This window comes from Tachyglossus aculeatus, chromosome 25 (genome assembly GCF_015852505.1).
Source record: "Tachyglossus aculeatus isolate mTacAcu1 chromosome 25, mTacAcu1.pri, whole genome shotgun sequence".
Taxonomy (NCBI): Eukaryota; Metazoa; Chordata; class Mammalia; order Monotremata; family Tachyglossidae; genus Tachyglossus; species Tachyglossus aculeatus.
The window spans coordinates 12,066,038-12,089,045 of NC_052090.1; the positions used below are offsets into that span (position 1 = coordinate 12,066,038).

The following is a 23,008-nucleotide window of genomic DNA, read 5'->3' on the forward strand; positions in this document are numbered from 1 at the left end:
TTCAGAGTCTTCCAAAGCCAAACATCATCTTCGTTATTAGCAAACGCCTGGGCTCCTTAATCTGGTTCTTTCATTTCTCAGCAGGGTAGTTGGTTACAGCAAATTGGTGGTGTTTTCATGTCCCTGTCTTGAGGCTGGAAATCATAGGTACAGATTCAGGGTAGATAGTGAGTTTAGTATAAAGATTTGAAGCCGTGCCAAGGCTACTTACAACCTCAAGGGAATAACTTCATGTGTGGAAGCTTTGCTAAAAGTAGAGTAATGGTTGAAAGAACACTTCTCATTTACACAGCCCAGGGCAAACCTTTCATGTGTTTTAGATTCCGAGCTTCATAAAATCCCTTTGTCTGACTTTGTTGCAAGTTGGTGAAAAATGTAGCATTTCTCTGCACCCTAATAATATGTCTGTCATTTAAATAGGACATTCAGAATAACTTGTCCTATTTTGGAAAATTTTAATGAGCATGAAAGGCAGTGTTGGGATTTAGCCAAGCTGGACACACCTTAATTTTCAAGGTCTGAGGCCACTTTCAAAGATGAAATAAGTGTTTTGAGGTAGAGCCTCAACTTTGAAGGCAGCAAAGGCACAGAGTTTAGAACTGGGAATCACTATTCCATTCTAGCCCTGGTTTGTCCAGTCCTTTCTCCATTTGGGTCTGGGAAATGGGAATAATCTCTCTCTGCTGCGTCCTGAGGGATCCTGTGAGTTTGTTCCTGGGAAGATAGGTGAGAATTTTAAGGTAAAAGAATGCTTTTGGCGTTACCGAAAGCAAGTAATATTTCCCGCTCTGAAAGAAGGCAGTGTCACCTGCACAGAGAGAGCCAGGGTCCCAGAACCAAACTGGGCACCAACTGTGCCTTTTGCTGAAGTGGGGGAAGCTGGATGGCTATTGAGCTTCCAACATTATTTCCTCCAGCAAACACTGCAGGCCCACGGGGAACCGCCATTCAAACGGGGCTCTTTTTATGTGTGTGCCTGATTGTTCGCATTTGCACTACCCCTCTGTAGCAAACATACAATCAGACATGGTCCCTGCCCAGACGGCCGTTGATCTAAACCAGGCCTGTTTTCCCAACCTGAAGGAGAGTTGAAGTTGCGATCGGCTTTCTTCCCTCTGATTTTGTGTCGAAAGGAGTGAGTGTGCATGGGATTAGAACACACGCAAAAAGGAATTGCATCATTCCAGTGGAGTCACTGGCCTCCACCCGAAAATTACCACGTCGTTGGTTGAGAGGGACTGATTCTTCACTTGAGACTTGAGTAATCAGGGAGGCTGAGCTGAAGACACAGCAGAACTATGTGCATGTTTACCCAGATCTTGACCCGGAACTGGGTCAGTTTCTCCTCTGCCCCCTGCTCTCTCATCACATTAATGAGCACTAGGAAGCCAGATCATTTAAGTGGTGCTTAAGGAAAAGTTATAATGAAGATCCAGGGTGCAGCAGTTCAAATTTATGTAGAGAAGATGTGCTGTGAATTTCTTTAGAGAAGCCTCTTTGGGTACTGTTGTTGCCTCAGATGCTTTGGAGAAATCAGGTTCTAATTAGCCCTGTGCCCACTAATCATCTTTATTTGCATACTCAGAACATTCAAGAATGAATGTGATTAGAATCTTAGGAAAGATTTTGGGCTTGGTTGTACACAAAATTTCATCAAACACAAATTAGTTAAAATCTTTTATCATAAATAGTTCCTCTCAGTACATGTCCCTCTTTAATTCTTGAAGCAGAAACAAGGATTGAAATCTAAAGAATTTGGTTTGATTTTCAATTTTAATATAACAAAAATGAATTAATGTTGAACAGAATCTTACTTTTGTAATTTATAAAATTCCCATCGTGATCATTTTACCCTAGGACCGGCACATTTGACAACTACTGAATTGTGAAAACTATTTCCACCAACACTAATGGTGTATTGTCTTTTTCGATGTGGTCAGGTGAGCTTTCAGGTGACCCGAGTTGGACTCTTTGGGACCATGGAAATATAAACTTTGAATGTGTCTCCCTTTCTCAGTGCATTGACCCATAGTTTCAGAATCAGTTTCTTCCTATTTGACGCTGTTCAGTGGGGATTGTTCTCTTAGAAAAGGGATTTGGTTTGTGTGTCTTCTAGGCCTTGAATGGATAAGGACATTGGCTCTCGAACTGTCGTTTTTCCTTTTTCTTGAGCTGGCTTATGGGGTAACTACGTAGGGCATCCCTTATGTGGATCAAGTTTGACTGCTGGCGACTAAGGACACCTTGTCAGGGCCTTGGGGGATATCACTTTACCCCCTTTCCCTTTCAGGGCCCTGCCCTGTGTCGGGTTGGAGTGGTAAAGCTGGGAAGACTTCCCTCCAGTAGCAAAGGGTGGAGGTTCCAAGCTCTCACAGCTGCAATTCAGGCAAATGAGAAATGCTCTGAGAAGTAATTAGAGGTGTGGAACGGCCTCTGGATGCTGGGCTTCTTCCTGGTGTTTAAAATATGGAACTAGGGAGCTTTGGATGAGGGCATCGATCCAGGTCACATGACCCCTTTCCTTCAGCAATCACTAAGCCAAACCTCCAAAGATGTAGCAGAGCCTGGAACAGCTGGGAAACAGCCTAGTGCACACAGACTTCAGACTCTTAGAGCAGAGGCTATGAAAGCGGAGACAAGTGAAAGTAGTGCCAGGTTTTGTGCACAGCAAAAGCTGCTGTGCAGCAAAGGACAATCTTTATATGCTCATGGTGTGGACAGGAGAGTGGGCCACAAATGGGCCTTATGAATCACATTTGCACACTTGGATAAAATCTCACCATTAGGAGCCAACTCTCTGACCCTCAAAAGACAGCTCCTTACTGGGGGATTTGAAAAGATTTGCATGACAATGATGAAGATTCTGTCCTCTTCTCACCAGCCCTCTGCTCTCCAGAACAGGTGGCCATCTGACTCATTCACAAGTCCCTGCCAACAGAATTGCTTCTTTCCCTCTATCGACTTTAGCTGGACATGATTTTCTTCTAGATCTGGAGTTCCACTGGAGTTTTTATAGCCTCGTATGAACTCTTTCCGCAACTCTCCCTTCCTCTCGTTTTCCTCTCTCCTCCTCAACCCAAACAAAATTCGGAATCTTTTATTACCCAACGGTTTTGTGGTGGATGTGGGGAGGGGATGTGTGGAGAAGCAGCAGTAGATAAGGTTTAAAATTCTTCATCCCAAGCTGAGAAGATTTATGCAGTTCTGTAGCATACTGGCACTTGCAAGTCCACTTTGCAGTTAGAACAGTCCCGTGCCCTTAGCGAATGTTAACATGAACTGGGGGCCAAGTGGCAGTTAATATAACCTGGATCATGGGGCACCCGAGAGGGAGATTATCCTTTCTTCCATCCAACACATGAAGAAATTGTTCCAAAATTTTACAAAATGTTATTGCTACTTACTCCTTCCCCTTTCATCCCATCTTTCTTTCCTTTTTCTGGGCCTCAGTTTGCCTCTCATTCATCATCAAAGCTCCATTATCCAGATCTTCTGGATATGTGGGTATTCTGGACACTAAAAGGATCTTTCCCACTAAATCATCGTGCAGACTCCCAGGGACCAGAGCAAGTGGAAATGGGCAGCCAGTGGGTAGCCTAGCCAGAGAAAGTGGAGGAGCACATAGTAAGTGCTCAATAAATACGATTGATTGATTGATTGAACAGTGTGGGCAGGCCCCTGACTTGCAGCAAATCCACAGCAGTTCCAAAACCAGTTGCCCTTTGGAGAAAAGCACCATGCAGCCTCTGAGTCCAAAAGCCAAAAAAGAAAATGAAAGTAGAACCACAGTTCACCAATAGTTCCTACAAATGGCAGCTTCAGATGCAGACCGAAGGACTGTCTTTCCCAATACTTAATGTGGAAGAGCTGCTGGTTATATATCAGTCTTCTCTGTGACACCTGAACTTATGCTTAGTAACACTGTAAATATGAAGATTGTTGACTTTAAGGTCCTCCAGTAGACTGTCAGCTTCTCATGGGCAAGCTTCACATCTACCACTCTGTATCATGCTTTCCAGAATGTTTAGTTTGGTGCTCTACATCATCATCATCACTAGTATTTATTGAGCCTTTGCTATTGTGCAGAACACTGTACTAATCACTTGGGAAAGTACAATGCAACAAGGACAACAATTTGATAGCAGGTTCCAGAACAGTCAGTTATCGAGAATTGCAGAAACCTAATTTGGAGCCATGTTAGGCGGGCAGGCTACTCTTACTGTGCCTGGCTGCTGCCGCTGCTGCTAGTCACCATGGAGACTTGTTCTGGAGGGTACCCAAGGGTCTGAAGCAGCATAGGTTACTGATAAGGAGACACAGGCAGGATAAAATCTAGGCCACTGTAGCTCTAGGAGCCATGGAAAGCAGGGATGCTAAAATGGGCTACATGTTCAGGGCTACTCCAGGCATCACTAAGAATGTCTGCTGGGCGCCTCTGAGAATCGGGGTCTTTCCGAAAAGTAGCCCAAGCTGTCTGGGGCAATGTTAGGCTCCCTAACAGGCTTCAAAACCTGGACTCTAGTTTCCAGAAAACAAAGTAATCTGGGTCTCAGTGGGCATCGCAAGACGTGAACCTTTTGCTACATGTGTCCTTAATATTCCAAATGGGGTGAGTCATTTCTGACACAAGTGTAGCCATGTCTAACCAGCCACCCCTTACACACTGTGCATAGGGGAAGATCGTCCTTGTCTGTGCCGTTGTAGCTGCTGTTGGCTTGTGGTTTTACAGGCCGTGTGCACCTTGCCTGTCTGGTTTCTGATTGCTGCAAGGCAGCTGGTCTGTTCGGGCTGTTTCTCAGCCTTCCGTGACTGCTGCTTTGCTAGAGGCTGTGCTTCATCTGACCATCCCTTACTTACTGTTGTATTGCTGCAGCCGGCCATATTATATCTTTTTGGGTGTCCTGTTGACATCTCTTCTTTTCCCTTGTCTGCCCATCAGAGCTATGTCGCACTGTGCATTGCTTCGATGCTGGTGGGCTAGACGGGTTTTCAGACATTGTTTTTCAAACTCTCTTGGAGCCCACTCCATGGAAGCGATTGATCTGCAGCGTTAGGAGCAGTTCTTCCAGCCTCACTCCTCGCAGCTCTCTGTCCACACCAGAGAGTTTCCATTCAGGGTTGCGAAAGTCTCACATGGTGCCTATTTGCCCTGTTAGGCCTTTGAAGCCTGTCCTCTCCCAGTCTTCTTCCTCTGTAAAAATCTTGGCTCTCTTTTTTTGCTCCGTCACTCAAAATAAAATGGCCTGCCCTACCTACCCTCCTACTTGTTCATTGCATCCATGCCGGGGGGGCTTGGGCTACGTGCATTAATGGTGGCTGTGGGTGGGCTGAGCATGGGGTGGGTGTGAAGCACAAACACTTACCCTAGGGCCCCGACTTACAGAGGAGAAAGAAAACAAGTGGATGTTTAGTTCCATTCTCATTCATATTCATTCTCCCCCCCCCCCCACCCCACTTTCCTTTCCCCACCTCTTTTTTCTTCCCTTATCATGTCCCTCATTAGTTGGGTGGGACAACCACCAATTTCTCCAACCCTCCCTGTTCCCCCTTACCCAGCTTGTCCTGCTGGGGCCAAAGCCAGCAGAAGGTTTCCCGTCATTGGCCCTGGAATCAGGGCAGGAGGTGGCCGAAAACCGGGAGAACTTTAGAGCCCCTGAGCCCATCAAAGGGGTGGGGGGATTCTGTTCCCAGTGGCTGCTGATGGCGTGGGCACTCCTTCCGTGGGTGGAGCAGGGTCAGGCTTCCCTGGTCACAGCTTTATGAGTCTGGGGTCTCCCAGAGGTGGGGGACTGGGCCACCTGGGGGTTTGCGCCCACCTGTCCAGAGGAGCTCTCCAGGCAGGCTGCCTCTTGATGACTCCGTACCCACCTTCCTTTCTTTCCTCTGCCCCTTTCTTCACTCTTCCTCCTTCCCTTCTCCTCCCTCCCCCTTCTCCTCTTTTCTTCCTTTCCCCTTCTCCCCTTTTATTTTCTCTCCCTTCTCTTCCCTTCCCCTTCTCTCCTTTTATTCCCTCCCTTTCTGCACTTTCCATTCCCTTTCCAACGCCTCCTGGCAGAAACAGCTATGTTTATGAAGCCGTCTCAAAGGAGAGTGATGTTATCACATTGCACTGGGTGCTGCATGATGTAATAATATCAAATGTCACACAGGGAACCATAAATTATATGGCCTTTTGCGTTTCAACTGATCGAAGATTTCATTTTGCCGGACTCTTTTGTAAAAGGTGGTTGCTGACCTCTGATACAGGTGATGAGTAGTCTAGATTTAATTGGGTGCAGATTTTGTTAACTTGGCCTAAAAAATGGATTTGTTCAACTTCTAAAGCGCACATTTCCTCTTCCCTGTGAATTGGCATTAATAATAGCTACGCGCTAGGGATACCAGAGAGTAAAATATAATGATGGTATGTATAATAATAATAATGATGGTATATGTTAAGTGCTTACTATGTGTCAGGCACTGTACTAAGCCGTGGGGTGGATACAAGCAAATGGAGGTGGACACAGTCCCTGTCCCATGTGGGGCTCACAGTCTCAATCCCCACTTTAAAGATGAGGTAACTGAGGCACAGAAAAGTAAAATGACTTGCCCAAGGTCACACAGTAGACAAATGGTGGAGCCAGGATTAGAACCCCTGACCTTCTGACTCCGAGGCCCCTGGTCTATCCACTACACCATGCTGCTTCTAAATTGCTTTATAAAGTGTTTACTCTGTGCCGAACACTGCGCTGCAGTACATACAAGATAATTAGATTGGACACAGTCCCTGCCCCGCGTGGGGATCAAAGTGTAAGAGAGTGGTCTACCAACGAGCTAAGCAATACTGTGTTTACCTGTAGTTGTGGCTCTCAGTTTTTCCATTTCTGCTTGCTTCAAAAGATGGATTCTTTTTATGTCTCATTTTGAAATGCTGTCCTTTCGTCTGATGGTCTTGTCTTTCTGCTTACATAAAGTAAGATTAATGCACACCTTTCATATCAGGGATTTACTTTTCTTGATGGGGGAGGAGACCTGAGTTTTATTCCTTCCTTTCAAGCAAAACTGTGAATTGAGTCAGTTTATTACAATTTCTACCTCTGCTGAACTTGCCCCAAGAAGGGATTTTTCACAGGAGGAGTCACTGGTGAGGAAAGGATCAACGGTGCAGTCTTCAAGGAAATCCAGAAACTGTTCCATGAAATATTTTCCTGTTAGTGTTCTAGCCAAGAAGGAAGGGTTAGGTCAAGACCCAGATGGGAAGGGAGTGAATGTATGTTGACTTTGAAGTGATTCGGTCCAGATTTATAGGTTGCCATCAGGACGACATTTTCTGAAGGGCTGTGTTGAGACACCCCCCTCCCTTTTGGGTTTCTACTTAAGTACATGCAGGAACTCATTGTATGTGAACGTGAATGTAACCTGGCCTTGGCAACCACACAGAACTTCACTGGATAGGAAATGGTCTCCCTTTAGGTTTTGACTTTAGGCATGTAATAGGCAGGAGACCCAACAATCTGGCCAGTCTTGTATACATTAGGTCAGAATTAGCCAAGTTGAAATTTGGTCCAGAAATAGGGCCAGGATCCTGATTTTATTGTTTTACCAAAAATAGACGCTACCGCCTGTGCCTTAAGGACCGGAATTCTTTGTTATTCAGGGTCAGCCTTCCTGATTAAAGCCAAGGGAAAGAATCCTCCACAAAGGCTGTGGGTATATGTGGCAGGGAGGTGTTCCTTTGTTCTGGGCACTACGGATTCCTAGCAGTTTGTTTTTACTCCCTGAGCCCCGAGTGGCTTTCGATTGGCCCTTGAGAAATAGGGAGGGGAACGACGCTGCAGCCCGTAGGATTTCCTGTTGGCTCTCTGACTTGTTTGCCCTCGTGAAATGCTAAGATTTGATGTCAGGAGACTAGTAATGTGGCTTGAACATTCTTCCCTCAGGTTGATTCTTACATGATTATCACTGTGAAGGAAAGGAAACCTTTTTAGCTTATATCTCCATGGAATTCAGCTGGAAGCCCCCAAAGAATGCAAAATGCACAAAAATAGTTCCATTATCTCTCTCTCTCCTGTCTCTCTTCTCTCTCTCTCCTCTCTCTCTCTTCTCTCTCTCTCTTTTCTTTCTTTCTCCCTCCCCCCCTGTCTCTCTCTCTCTCCCCCATCCCCCTGCCCTTCCTTGCCCTGCCTTTCCCTTCTCACCCCTATCATTTCCCTTATTAGCTGGGTACCTTATTAAAAGCACATCTCCTCCAAGAGGCCTTCCCAGACTAAGTCCCACTTTTCCTCATCTCCCACTCCCTTCTGTGTCACCCTGACGTGTTCCCTTTGCTCTTCCCCCCTCCCAGTCCCACAGTAATAATAATAATAATAATAATAATAATAATTGGCATTTGTTAAGTGCTTACTATGTGCAAAGCACTGTTCTAAGCGCTGTGGAGGATACAGGGTGATCAGGTTGTCCCACATGGAGCTCACAGTCTTAATTTCCATTTTACAGATGAGGTAACTGAGGCCCAGAGAAGTTAAGTGACTTGCCCAAGATCACACAGCAGACATGTGGTGGAGTAGGAATTTGAACCCATGATCTCTGACTCCAAAGCCCGGGCTCTTTCCGCTGAGCCATGCTGCTTCTCTAATTATGTACATATCTGTAATTTTGTTTATTTGAATTGATGTCTGCCTCTCCCATTCTAGATTAAGCTCACTGTGGGCAGGGAATGTGACTGTTTATTGTTGTATTGTACTCTCCCAAGTGCCTAATACAGTACTCTGCACACCGTAAGTGCTCAGTAAATACGTTTGAATGAAGGAATGAATGGGTGGGTCAACTGCCAATTTCTCCAACTCCCCCCCATCTCTTCTGGGGGCTCATAAGATGTTGCTTATTTGTTAATTTGGAGAGGGACTTAACACAGTAGCCTTACTGTGGCAAGAACATGATTCCAGTTCTATTCTCTAGACTGTTAGCTCATGGCAAGGGACAACGTGTCTGCCAGCTGTGTAGTAGTATACTTTCCCAAGTGCTTAATGCAGTGCTGTGCATACAGTAAGCGCTCAACAAATTCCACTGATTGAGATTCTAAAATTTCCAAAAATGAAATACATGAATAAATAAGTAGAGGGGTGTTAGACAGGTGGGCAGAGTAGGGGAGAGGTTATGCCCTTTACTTTGCTAAATCACAACTCTGCCACCTTCATGCACTGCAGTAGAACGTCGAAGGATGCCCTACCCAGCCCCAGTGATTAAATTCCACCTGCAGAGGTGCCGGGATTTTGTGAACAGGTGGTGTAGGGGAAGGACTGGGATATTGATGAATGGAAATTCCTCTTTGTTGATGCCACTCTGGATGCTAGCACCTACCACCCATCCCGGCCCATGCTCTGGACCCTGTCAACAATCCCACCTCGTTCCTGGTTGCTACATACCAGAGGTCCCTGGGCCAGTCATTCATTCAGTCGTATTTATTGAGCGCTTACTGTGTGCATAGCACTGTACTGAGCGCTTGGAAAGTACAATTCAGCAATAGAGACAATCCCTGCCCACAGTGGGCTTACAGTTTAGAAGGGGGGGGGGGGGGAGACAGACATCAAAACAAGTAAATGGGCATTAATAGAAATAAACAGAATCATAGATATGTACATATATACATAAGTGCTGTGGGGCGGGGAGCGGGGGTAGAGCAAAGGGAGTGAGTTGGGGCGATGGGGAGGGGAAGATGAGGAAAAGGGGGGCTTAGTCTGGGAAGGCCTCTTGGAGGAGGTGAGCCTTCAGTAGGGCTTTGAAGGGGGGAAGTGTGATTGTTTGGCGGGTTTGAGGAGGGAGGGTTCCAGGCCAGAGGTAGGACATGGGCCAGGGGTCGACAGCGGGACAGGCGAGAACGAGGCCCAGTGAGAAGGTTAGCACTATCAACTCTCCCCTTCTGTCTTTCCTCGCTCACCCCCTACTACAGTCCAACCCACACACTCCCTCCTCTAGTGCCAGCATTCTCTCTGTGCTCCATTCTTGTCTATCTTTCTGCTTATCCCTTGTCCATGTCCTCCCTCTGGCCTGGAGCTCCCTCCCCCTTCATATCACACAGAACACCATTGAGAAGCAGTATGGCCTAGTGGATAGAGCATGGGCCTGGGAATCAGAAGAACCTGTATTCTAATCCCAGCTCCCCCACTTGTTTGCTGTGTGACCTTGGGCAGGAAACTTCACTTTTCTGTGCCTCAGTTCCCTTATCTGTAAGGGAGCCCCAGGGGCGACAGGGACCACGGCTGACCTGATTTGCGTGTTTCCACCCCAGCGCACACAACATAAAGCAGTTCAAATTTCATCAAGCAGTAGAGCTTTTTTCATGCTAAAATGTTGACCTTCCACCCAAAAATCTCAGAAAAAATAAAAAAGAAGTATTTGTACCCAACAACAAATTCACCCTAAAATTGCCTTGCATTAGGTGGGTAACCTTGTAATTTATAAATGAAATATTACCATTCATTTACCCAACATGTGGCCTTTTAGATTAGCCCATTCGTGGAGTACCTCACTCTGCCCCATAGCCTTTTTTCTGTTTCATTTCTGTAAGAGCCATATTGGAACAGCCTTACATGTCTCTGTGAACTGCTTGCAATCTTACATCCTATTCTGTATGGAGCCTGGCCCTTCTACTGAAGAAAAATAATCCCTTGAAAAGAATGGGTTTTCTCAATCCCTTTTGAATTGTTGTATTCTGCCAGCATTGTAGATTCCTACCACCTTCAAATAGTATTTCTCCACTACATAGCCATTGCAGTCTGGGAAAGGATTTTCTACTGCCGTTCTCCATTCATAATATTTCCTCTTAAATAAATGCATTTGCTCATTATCCATAAATAATTATTTCGGAATGGTTTTGCCTCGTTAAACCATAAGGTGCAGTGAATATTTGGTGAGAGATCAAAAACAGTTTTTTGTTCTTTGATCAAAAATGAAAACAGCCACCAAATCTCAGAACTGGAAGATACCTCTTCCCTGTCTCCGTGAACATGTGTAGGAATGGAGAGCAGCCATGTGGAGGCAACAGCAATTTTGCTGAGAGAAGGAGATGAATAGGTCTTCTGAGCTTCAGGCAGGAGTGCTGTAATTGAAGTGCTGTGTTTACATTTCAGGTGGATCAGAATTTACAAAAATGTAAGTTGAAAACTGAAATAATGCATTGAGACCACTCATGCTTTTCTCACCATAACTGACAGAGAGGATATGTGTTTTATAAGTGATCTGGTCATCTGGCCTTCCATTTTGTTGGTTTCTTTCTTGCATTAAGGGGCAAGTTTTCCTGGTTCAATTTGTGCTGCCCACAATTGGTGCTGAGTGAAGTTCTCGAAAGTTCTTTCACCAAGTGTGCATCACAGCCATTGGTGTTGCTGTTCAAACTCAGAAATGGAATTGAGGCCACCAGTTTGTGAGAACCTGGTGGACATCCAAAGAAAGTGGGATGTGATCCTTCTACTTTAAATTCCAAGTTTTGTTGGAAACACAAGCATTCGAGAGAAGGTAGAGATGGTGGGCATTATTGCAGGGTGGCCTTGGGTCTCCTAAGCAACCCTCCCAAAAACTAGCTCATCACCGAGAGTCTGGAAGACTCTGCTGTGGCTGCCTGGGTTTGAAAGGCAAAGTCATACTTTGGTTGCCCAAGAGTCTCCATGTGCCTAGTGGTTTTGTTTCTGAGCACAACTTATTCCATTTCTGTAAATGTGCACTGTTTTCAAAGTCCCTTAGGCCAGGTCCAAGATAAATCAGTGGTTACTTGATAGTAGTAATCTTGAGGTAGCCTTTCACATTGTTATTTTATTGTATTATGGCTGGGATTGAGATGTTTGCTGTCACCCAAATGTCAGTAGGGAATTGATCGTCTACTATTGGGGGTGGCCAAGCTGCTGCTCTCTTCTTCCCTTGATTTGTGACAGGTGACATTGCTGTAGTATTTATTATTGAGAAGCAGCATTGCCTAATGCTAGGCACCTAGGCCTGAGAGTCAGAAAACCTGGCTCCTAACACCGGCTCTACCACTTGTCTGTGACCTTGGGCAGGCCACTTCACTACTCTGTGCTTCAGTTTCCTTGTCTGTTAAATGGGCATTAGAATGCTTGTTCTCCCTCCTGCCTAGACTAGGAACCCCAAGTGGGGCAGGGACTATGTCCAACCTGAACACCTGTATCTACCGCAGTGCTTTGTATATAGTAAGTGCTCAACTTATACCACAGTTACTGTTATTTTACTGTGGTGGTTGTGGTGGGCTGCTCCAGCCCTTTCAGCAGTGGTGCGAAAGCATATAGGTCCTGACTCCACCTCCAGCCTGTACTATATCTTGCTTGTCGTCTCTTGCCCCCCATTCCCCTGGAAAGTCTATTCTTCGCCACACACTGCTACCCTTCTTCCTCCCCCTACCACCCCAAAATCTCTACTTCCAGATCTGTGACTCTCAGCCACATTGTGTTTTTGGCTTTACTTCATGAGGGTTGCCCCACCCCTCCTCCTTCTTTCCCTCTCCACAGTACCATCCATGAAAGCAAGCCAATTCCAATTAGGTGGAACATCCATGATTCCCGTGACTTAAGGTGACACCTCTGCTTACAAGCCAGTTGTCTGTCAAGTTCATAAGGCGGGACAGACTGTTGATGGAAGTCTTTGATAGCTCAGCTGGTATCAAAGCGGTTTGATCCCCGTTATCCTTAGGTCGCTGGTTTGAATCCGGCTCGAAGGACTTCAGGAGTTTTCCTCTAGAATGTGAGCTTGTTATGGACAGGGAATGTGTCTGCTAATTTTGTGTTATTGTACTCTCCCAAGTGCTCAGTACAGTGCGCTGCACATAGCACTCAATACCATTGATCGATTGTTGATAATAATTTGACTGGGAATGTGAGGCACTGGGACCGCTAAGAACTCTTGAATGGTCAGGAAATGAGTCTATTTTGCCTCTCCCCCAGTGTGTGCAAAAGATTTGGGAATTTGGAATGCTGGAAACTTACCTCCAACCAATGCTTGAGACCTAAAGTGATTCTAAATTAATAGAGTTTGAGGGAGAAGAAGCCAAAAGAAGATGCTTAGTGAATTGAGGAGGAGCTTTTTCAACATCCTGATAATAATTCTGGAATTTGTCAAGCACTTACTATGTGCCAGGCACTGTACTAAATGCTGGGATAAGTACAAGGAAATCAGATTGGACACAGTCCCTGTCCCACACGGGGCTAATAGCAGGCCATGAGCAAGTCTCCCTCCCTACTTGTGATCTGTGGCTGGTATGAGGTTTCCATAGAATCCCCCTCCCACTGTGGGGTTTTTTTTGTTGTTGTTGCTTGGTTTTTCTTTGATTTCATCTGAATCCCAAAGTGAAGGCAAATCATTTTAAAGCTTAAAGATAATGTGACCACTGTCCATAAAATAAATAAACTAGCCTTGGAAAGTTACGACCAGGCAGGGACAATCGTTTGAGGTTTGCCGGGAAGCTTGGAGGAACCCAAAAAAAGATCAGATAAACCGTGGCTAGTTTTATTGCTGAGTTCAGATTTGAAACTGTTCCACGCAGCTTGAAAATTCTAAATCAGCCTTGTCAGAAGAGCCTCGGAAGTAGATTCAGAAAAGAACTAACTTTCCCTGTAATTTCATCTCCACTGCTCAGTGGGTTTCTTCTACTTTACACTACATCTCCCTAGAAGGCTCAGGCTAATGCATGTTTCATAGACCTTGAAAATCTTGTGGTTAGGTCAGTGATTCATTTTTATTTCCTCCAAGCTCTTCATTCCCTTAAATCATTTTCCATACTCATTCTTGGACATTTTACAATTGAGCTATATTTTCCTGATGTCCAGGTGTCCGAAATGGAGAATATCAAGAGCAGTTTTAATCTGAATTTTGACAGTTATGGCCCGGTAATTCTTTGCATGTAGAACCTCCAACAGCAGTACCCAGGGACCCTGGAAAGGAAGAAAAAGAAAAATGCCTTCAATTTCAGGAACTGCTCAGTTGATAGTCTCCACACTCTCTTGCAAACTTTTTCTGAGTGACTTGAAAATGTCTTGTGCCCTTGCGGTTTTATGGATGTGGTCCGTGCCCACAAGATGAGAGCTGTTCTTGTGGACGTTCAACTCTCACAGGACCTTCCGGGAGGCTGTACTCTTCATGCTTATGGCTGCTGAAATGAGCAGGGAGGGGAGCAGAACATTTATGGAGGGTTAAAAAGAATACCCCAAAACTTGGAGTAACTCCTGGTCCGTTCACAAGCTCACAGGAGAATGACAGGATTTGGAGTATAAAGTGCCTCCTGAAGCAGGAAGCATAGTGGAAAGAGTATGGGCTTGGGAGACAGAGGACTGGGGTTCTAATCCTGACTCTGCCACTTGTCTGCTGTGTGACCTTGGGCAAGTCACTTCACATCTCTGGGCCTCAGTTTCCTCAACTGTAAAATGGGGATTAAATCCTACTCCCTCCTGCCTAGACTGTGAGCTCCATATGGGACAGGGACTGTGTCTGACCTGATGAACTTGTATCTACCCTGGTGCGTAGAACAGTTCTTGATGCATAGTAAGCAGTTAACACGTACCGTAGTGATGATGATAAGAATAATAATAATAACTAACAAATGTGATCTGCCAAGTGTTTGGTAGCTGGAGTAGTTCGTTCATTCATTCATTCAATCGTATTTATTGAGCGCTTACTGTGTGCAGAGCACTGTACTGGGCGCTTGGGAAGTACAAGTTGGCAACATATAGAGACGGTCCCTACCCAACAGCGGGCTCACAGTCTAGAGGGGGGAGGAGTAGTGTCATTTTCATGCAGAAACTGTGTATCTCCTTTTATGTTCTACCTAAATATTGGGTAAGAGTGTCAGTAATGGGCCCAAACTTGAGGTTCAGGAGCATTATTCGTTTCCAGTACTTCCAGTAGAGAAGCAGCGTGGCTCAGTGGAAAGAGCCCAGGCTTTGGAGTCAGAGGTCAGGGGTTCAAATCCCGGCTCCGCCAATTGTCAGCTGTGTGACTTTGGGCAAGTCACTTCACTTCTCTGTGCCCCAGTTACCTCGTCTGTAAAATGGGGAAGAAGACTGTGAGCCCCTCCTGTGGGACAACCTGATTACCTTGTAACCTCCCCAGCGCTTAGAACGGTGCTTTGCACATAGTAAGCACTTAATAAATGCCATCATTATTATTATTTATTATTATGCCATATTGCCCTGGTGCTTTGGTGGAGCATTGTTTCAGTCACCACTACTTTCAAACCCACTTACCTGGAAGGCCCAGTAATGTTTAGCAGAGATCGACACTTGCCCTTTCAGTGCATCTTCAATGATGCTGTTGAAGCAGCTGATCAAGGTATTTTTACTGCAGGAGATGGATCATTTTAAAGAATGCAAGTGAACTAGACGCCATCTCAGATCAAACTACCTGACAAGCTCCCCGCTGTACTGTTTGATATCTTGATTCCATATGCAAAATCTGCTTGAGAGGAGGCTGTGTTAGTGGTGGGGCCTGTGGTATTTTTGGAGTTTGAAGCCTACCTGGTGACTAGGAAAAATGGAACAGGTAGAATTTTGCCTGTCTCAATCCCCTCAGGTGCCTTGAAAGATTTTTTCCGTAATTGAGGTGTCCACTCCCTGTCCTGGGCTAGCTGCTTATTTTTCCTTTATCATAAATGTCTATTTTCATTTCAGTCCTTTAGTCCCTTATCAGAATTTTAAAATGAGCTGTGCTTTTATCCAAATGCTGCCCAAGGAGAATTCAGGATTCACCCTGGGCCAGTTCAGTCGATCTTATTTATTGGCTCTAATGCACTCAATTATCTTACCCCCTCCAACTTTATTTACCTCCCTGCTTTCCTACTACAATCCAGCCCACACTCTTTACTCCTCTAATGCCAACCTACTCACTTTACCTCGACCGTGTCTACCTTGCCATTGACTTCTTGACCACGTCCGGCCTCTGGCCTGGAACTTCCTCCCTCAATAATAATAATAGTATTTGTTGAGCACTTACTATGTGCTAGGTACTATAGTAAACGCTGGTGGATACAAGCAAATCAAGTTGGACACAGTCCCTGTCTCACAAGGGGCTCACAGTCTCAATCCCCATTTTACAGATGAGGTAACTGAGGCACAGAGAAGTGAAGTGACTTACCTGAGGCCACACAGCAGACAAGTGGCAGAGTCAGGATCAGAACCCATGACCTTTTGATTCCCAGGCCTGTGCTCTACCACTACTCCATGCTGCTTCTCAAGCTGCTCCTCTTCATATTGGATAATAATGCTCGCTACTTTCAAATGCTTATTAAAAGCACATCTGCTCCATGAGGCCTTCCCCGATTAAGTCCCCATTTCCTCTTCTCCCACTCCCTTCTGCGTCACCCTGGAACATGGATTTGCATCCTTTATTCTCCCCTCCCTCAGCCCCACAACATTTATTAGATATCCGTAATTTATTTATTTATATTAATGTCTGTCTCCCCCTCCAGACTGTACGCTCGTTGTGGGCAGGGACTAGGTTAGCCAACTCTGTTGTATAGTACTCTCCCAAGTGCTTAGTACAGTGCTCTGTGCAGAGTAAGTGCTTAATAAATATGATTGATTGACATAGCAAGGAAAAGAGCAGGGCAACTGTTGATAACAGAAGGCTGGAAGGATAGAAGAACAAGGGTAAATTAATATAAATTGAGATTTTATTAAAATGCTAAGCACATAAGATCAGAGAATAAATGGGTCCTGGGAAAGTGGAACTTAATCTCAACAGGAATGATATAATGCAGGATATCATTCCTCTGTTAATATTTGGAGAGCATTCCTATCCAGTCATTGTATCTCCTTTATCCTCCCAAATCCCAGTGATGTAGGGGTGGGTTGATAGTCTTATCTTTCCTATGGATGGCAGATTCTCAAGAAGAGAGGCTGAGGAGAACAACTTCTTGGGGGGTCTCTTGGTGACTTGGAGATAGAGCCAAGATTCAGTAACACGTCTCTTCATTCTCAAACCTGGGCACTCCCTCCTGGCCTTTGATTGCCATAGCTTCTAGTGGTGTTAGAGTGTTTTGGCCTGCAGAATATTTCTAAGGAGAAAATTTGAACTAGAGCAGTCCTGTAAAAGGGCCAGTGTTATTAAAAAAAAAAATAGCAAGGAATCATCTTAAGAAGGGCAGAATTATAAGGAGTCAGTATTTATCTCATAATCTCTCCAAAGTGCCAAGATTTAGATCCCCCAAAAACATTTTCTGGTTTTCCCCTAACTTTCCATGTGATTCTTACTTGCAGTAAAATTCAATTTCTTGCAGATTCACTGTAGGGAATATTTTCTTCATCCCTTGTTTCTGACCTTGTTCTCATTACTGGTTTGATGGAGGAAATGAGCACAGTAAAAACTCATTTAGTATGACTACAGACAGTTTACAAATCTTCCAAACCCCAAGAGGCATAAGGGTTTGCCTGATAAAACCTGGTTTTTCTAGCCAAATTTAAACCGAACTTAGTGGGAGGTTAATTTGGGGGGAAAGTCACAACAGAAGGAAATAAAGATGAGCCACTCTTTCTGTTAAAGCTTTCCCGGGAAGAGGCTTCTGCATAAATTAATTTGGCTCTAGCTGTACAACCTGGAAAAAAATGTGGAGGAAAACAGCTTATATTTAAGAGGAATGGCTAGAGTGCTGATTTGTTCAGGTCCAGCTTTGCTCCTGACTTAATTGTGTGAACCCCTGCTTACTCTTGTCCTTGAGCCAGTTCCTGTAACTCCTTGGAGTTGCTGGAGGTTGGCATCGGGCTTCCCTTTTTCTCCCCTGTCCTTTAGGGCCTGTGCATTTCCTAGGTTCCTCAGCATCCAGACCATCCCTGCATCATTGTCTCTGGTAGGGCCATTGGGGTTGGCTGCGGAAGCGGGGAAATGAGTGCGGTGATGGAAACAGGAGTGGGAAGCAGGTGGGAGGAGAGACGATAGATATATACCGCTCCTGTCCTGCATTCAAGCACTGTACGTGCATTTTTTTTAAATGGTTGTATTTATGAAAAATTTGAGACTACATTTTCTCTTGGAGTCAGTGATTCAGAAGAATTGGTTTCATAAGACACTGTGCTGTCCAGGAACAAAGCGCCATAGCTTTATATGAGTTTTATTATTTTGAGTTGCCAAATACAAGGACAGTTTGAAATGGAAACATAAAACTGCCTTTTCCCCGGTTGAAAAAATCCTCCTCATCGGATTAAAACCATCAGCCTTGGCTCTAATACAGTGAAGGTTTTGTGCTGGATTTCGTAAGTGACTTGGGGTTGTGGGGGACATTTCTAGTGAATAATCAGTGGCGTTATTGGTTCATCTTTCGGAACTCAAGAAGGGCTTTTAGTGTCCAGAAGATTGAGGCCTAGGGATAGTTTCCTGCCTCGACACACCCAAAGTGGGTTTAATACTGACCATCTTTCATTGTTCACTGCTTTAACTTCTTCTTTCCTTTTGGTCTGGAGTGACCCCTAATCCATTTCAATCACTGGGGGTTTACTTGTAGTGTTATGTTTTAATCTTCTTTGGTATTTTACTAATGCCATGCCGATTCATAGTCAGAGGAGGAATCCATGATGAAATCCGTTTTCAGAGAGTGTCTGTTCCAAATCCATGCCTCCAGCAGTTTTTCAGTCTGAAGACTTTGCGGTACTCCCGCTGAATACCAATTGCCCAATTTCTGTTCCTCCATTTACCATCTTCAGGTTTGTATTTCAAAAGGCTTTCCTGGTTATTTTTCTCAGAACTGACTCAGGAACAGAGAATTTTTGACAAAATTCCACACTGATTTTACTTTCAAGTCAGGCATAGTCCTGTCCCATTTTGTCTCCATCATTTGGTTATAATTTATAATGATGTTCTCAATTTCTTCATTCTTTGGACACAAGTACTTTGTAAGACAGCAAAATCATTAATAATAGTTTAATTAGAATGCAAGGAGACAAGTAAGAATGAAGTCCAAGGAAGTTGGGGAGGGGAATGAGCACTCTGAAATTATATGTCAGTTAGCTGCACTCTTTGGAAATCCAAGAAGCTCAGAGTAATGACTGGGCTCCAGTATCTCCAAAGGGGATGCATATCCTAGTGTTTGAGAGAAGCCACCCAGGTCTTTCAGAAGCCATTTTGTTGTCTATCTCCCCCTTCCAGACTGTGAGCCCATTGTTGGGTAGGGACCATCTCTATATGTTGCCGACTTGTACTTCCCAAGTGCTTAGTACAGTGCCCTGCACACAGTATGCGCTCAATAAATATGATTGAATGAATGAAACTTAATAGAGTCAGATCAATATTGAATCATTTTTTTCCTTCACGTGATTTTGATTGTCATGGTTCTTTAATGCCCTATTAGATTGTAAGCTCATGATGATGATGATGGTATTTGTTAAACGCTTACTCTGTGTCAGGCACTGTACTAAGCACTGGGGTGGATACAAGCCAATTGGGTTGGACACAGTCCCTCTCCCATATGGGGCTCACAGTCTCAATCCCCATTTTACAGATGAGGTAACTGAGGCCCAGAGAAGTGACTTGCCCAAGATCACACAGCAGACAAGTGGTGGAGCTGGAATTAGGACCCATGACCTTCCTGCTTCCAGGCCCATGCTCTATCCTCTGTGCCATGCTGCTTCTCATTGAGGACAGGGAATGTGTGTGTCTTCAGTTGTGCTTTCAGAAGTGCTTAGTACAGTGCTTAGCACTCCGTAGCTGAAGATTGGGGCCAGATTGGGGTGGAGAGGCGGGGCCCGCCACCTGAGACCACCTCCCCAACCCACCACTTTCTCCCCCACCACTGGCCCTTCTGTTCCACTGGAAGTGCAAACTGCACAGGGACCAGGGCAACAGCAGGAGTAGCAAGGTCTCCAGTGACACCCAGAAGTTAAAAAGAAATAAGATGATAGACTAGAAATAGAATAGAAGGTGGGGCAGGATTTTGGGAGATAGGGTTGATGGGCAAGATTGGGGTGCAGAGACAGAGGACAGCAAAGCCAAGGGCTGGGAAGCATAATTCCACAGGAAGAGTTCCATGTTCTTTATGATTTGGCCAACAGATAGCACAACGAAATCCACTGTGCTGGAAGTGTGCTGAAATTGACAGTTTCACACCAACCTTGGCAGAATTCACTTTCTTTGTAAGTGACTGTCTGCCTTTCCTCTCCCTCTTCGTCTCCCTTCCAACTGGAAGTGTTTGGGTCACTAGTTGTCAGAAGGGTAGAGGATGAGGAGAGGTATATGAAAATTGTGGGTGCTGACATTTTTAATGTACCTGATGCAAGGCTTCAGGTCATCAATCAATCAATCAATCAATCGTATTTATTGAGCGCTTACTATGTGCAGAGCACTGTACTAAGCGCTTGGGAAGTACAAATTGGCATCACATAGAGACAGTCCCTACCCGATAGTGGGCTCACAGTCTAAAAGGGGGAGACAGAGAACAGAACCAAACATACCAACAAAATAAAATAAGTAGGATAGAAATGTACAAGTAAAATAAATAAATAAATAAATAAACAGAGTAATAAATATGTACAACCATATATACATATATACAGGTGCTGTGGGGAGGGGAAGGCGGTAAGGCGGGGGGGATGGAGAGGGGGACGAGGGGGAGAGGAAAGAAGGGGCTCAATCTGGGAAGGCCTCCTGGAGGAGGTGAGCTCTCAGCAGGGCCTTGAAGGGAGGAAGAGAGCTAGCTTGGCGGATGGGCAGAGGGAGGGCATTCGGAGGGAGACTTGCAACGGACAGGCAGAGTGTGCTTTTTATTATGTTCTAACAATTTTTTCTAAAACTCTAAAATTTATGTTCTAAAATTTTTGTTTCACTTCTACAGTTTGAGATAACCCTGGTAGAATAACTAGGAATGGCTTTAAATTTGCAAGCTATGTAGACCTAGCAATTGCAATACCTCAATAATATTAGAAACTACTCTATTTTCTCTTCATTTTTTTTTTGATTGGCAGATGCTATAGCAAATTCTAGTGAGCAAGGATGAAATGTTTTCCATTACAACTCCCCAGTTAATCCCTTTACCTCCCTGGGCTGCCACCTCAGCCACCTTAACACTCTTTTTTACATAACTGCTGTTGATTTATTTATCCACTGTGTTTGTGTTTACTTTGCATTCGCCTAATTTTTGTACATTCATCAATTTATGGTCACTCGTCCTTCCGCATTGTATTTTAAGCTTCCTGAGGGCAGGGTTGCAATTTATCTTCTACTGAAAATTTCCCCAGTGCCTTCTGCAGTACTTTGCCTTCAGTTGTTCAATAAATACTGTCAAAGATGATGATGAATGGTTATCCTCCATTTCGTAGAAATATATTTTAGGGGACCAGTATCACTTAGTGAAGTAAAAAAAAGTGTAATCTGAAAGAAGTATTGCCATGCCAGTTGAAGAAGTAAATTTCTTTATTTGTCCTTGAGACGCTTGATCGCTAAAGTAATTCTCAGTTCATGTTACTTGCTCCTTTCTAACTCCCTGTTCTTCCTCCACAATCCTCCCTAACTCTCACTCCTGATAGCAGTATAGATGTAATCAAAATAAGATGTAGAAAACTTTCAAAATGTTCATTTGAGCATTCGGTAGGGTTCAGTAGGCACTAGAAGGTTATTGTGATTCAGAGAAGAAAAAGGGTGTGACTTAAAATCGCCTGAAAGGCACTATCAAATTTAGCCATTATGTATTGGCAAGCACTCATTACCCTGCTCAATGTAGTCATTAGCTGAGTCTGTACTGGGTAAATCAAATGACTCTTGGGGAAAAAAAGAAAATCCCAAATGTTTCTTAATGGTGGAAATGACTTCAAGACATTTTTAAAACTGTAAATGCCGGGGTTCATCTGATGGATTTTGGCTCAGTTTTATATGGATGATCTGATACCCGTTTGGGTGAGATCACATAGATGGGTAGTTTAGCCATGAGTTTGCATCCTCCTGCATTCCTTGTGATTGATCCAAGGGTCTGCCTGATAGGTGTTGCCTGGGATATTAGAACCTCTGAGTTGTCTTCCCCATCCTGCTGCCACTCTGCCCAATCACCTGGGATGCCCCCAGAGTGGCAGCACTGTAGAAGTTGAGCCTCAGGCCTGGAAAAGCCCATGATGTTATCTGTCAGTCAAGTGGCTCTGGCTGACATGGCATCCAAGGTGGGCTTGGAGCTAGAACTAAAGGCAGGTAGTTCAAACCAGGTTCCTCTCTCTGTAAGCCACTCTTCCCCTTAAATAGTACTGGAGGTTTGGGAGATGTTCCATTGTGAAGAAAGTAAATATATTTCCTTGTTTTTTGCAGTTGGGGGATGGCGGTCAATGTGTATTCTACCTCGATAACCCAAGAGACTATGAGCAGACATGACATCATTGCATGGGTTAATGACATAGTTTCTTTAAACTACACAAAAGTCGAACAGCTTTGCTCAGGTAAGAGATTAACACTAACATTCTTCTTAAATGTTCATGCTCTGCCAATCGGAATATGACTGCATTATCCTTACTGGTCATTAATTTTTTTGTCTTTAAAATATATCAAAATTGGTAAAATATTAAGGTAAAACGGAAAGGGAAAGGAAGACCTTTAGAAAGGAAAATGAACTGGATAAAGAACGTGAAAAAATTCTGTTTGGTTACACAAATGCAGTAGATCAAGAGTAAAAAATGGAAGAATCATACCTTCCTTAGTTTCAACAATGAGGATAGAGCTATTTTAGAGGAACTGTTCACTTATTTTCAAAAATCCCTGTTGGCATTAAGCAGAAAATTGGAGAGAGGGCCATGGGGAAACAGTGTGCACTTCAGCCAAATGGGTGGGTGGGTAAAGAAGTCTTGGTTTGGGGCCTCTGCCTTGAAAACCTTCATAGAGTCCGGGAGGAGACCAACCAATCAATGGCATTTACTGAGCACTTACTGTGTGCTGAGCACCGTACTAAGCCCTTGGAAAGGAGCAGTACAACAGAAATGGTAGACATGTTGCCTGCCCACAAAGAGCTTACAGTTTAGAGGACCAGTAGAATACTGTTTACTAGAGCACGACCTCATGGGGGTGAAACAGCCAT

General features: G+C 44.5%; 1 protein-coding gene across 3 annotated transcripts in view; it reads left to right on the plus strand.

Annotated features, from left to right (window-relative positions):
* The window catches only part of MAPRE2 (microtubule associated protein RP/EB family member 2), a 131,830-nt gene that overhangs the window by 57,345 nt on the left and 51,477 nt on the right, over nucleotides 1-23,008 (plus strand). For 2 of the 3 annotated variants that reach the window (XM_038766418.1, XM_038766417.1), the window contains one exon: nucleotides 22,249-22,376. The exons of the other annotated variant lie outside the window; for it this stretch is intronic. In XM_038766418.1, coding sequence (XP_038622346.1) covers nucleotides 22,256-22,376 — 121 coding nt within the window. In that variant the 5' untranslated portion in view covers nucleotides 22,249-22,255. The remainder of the gene's footprint in view (nucleotides 1-22,248; nucleotides 22,377-23,008) is intronic. 3 annotated transcript variants of the gene reach the window in all.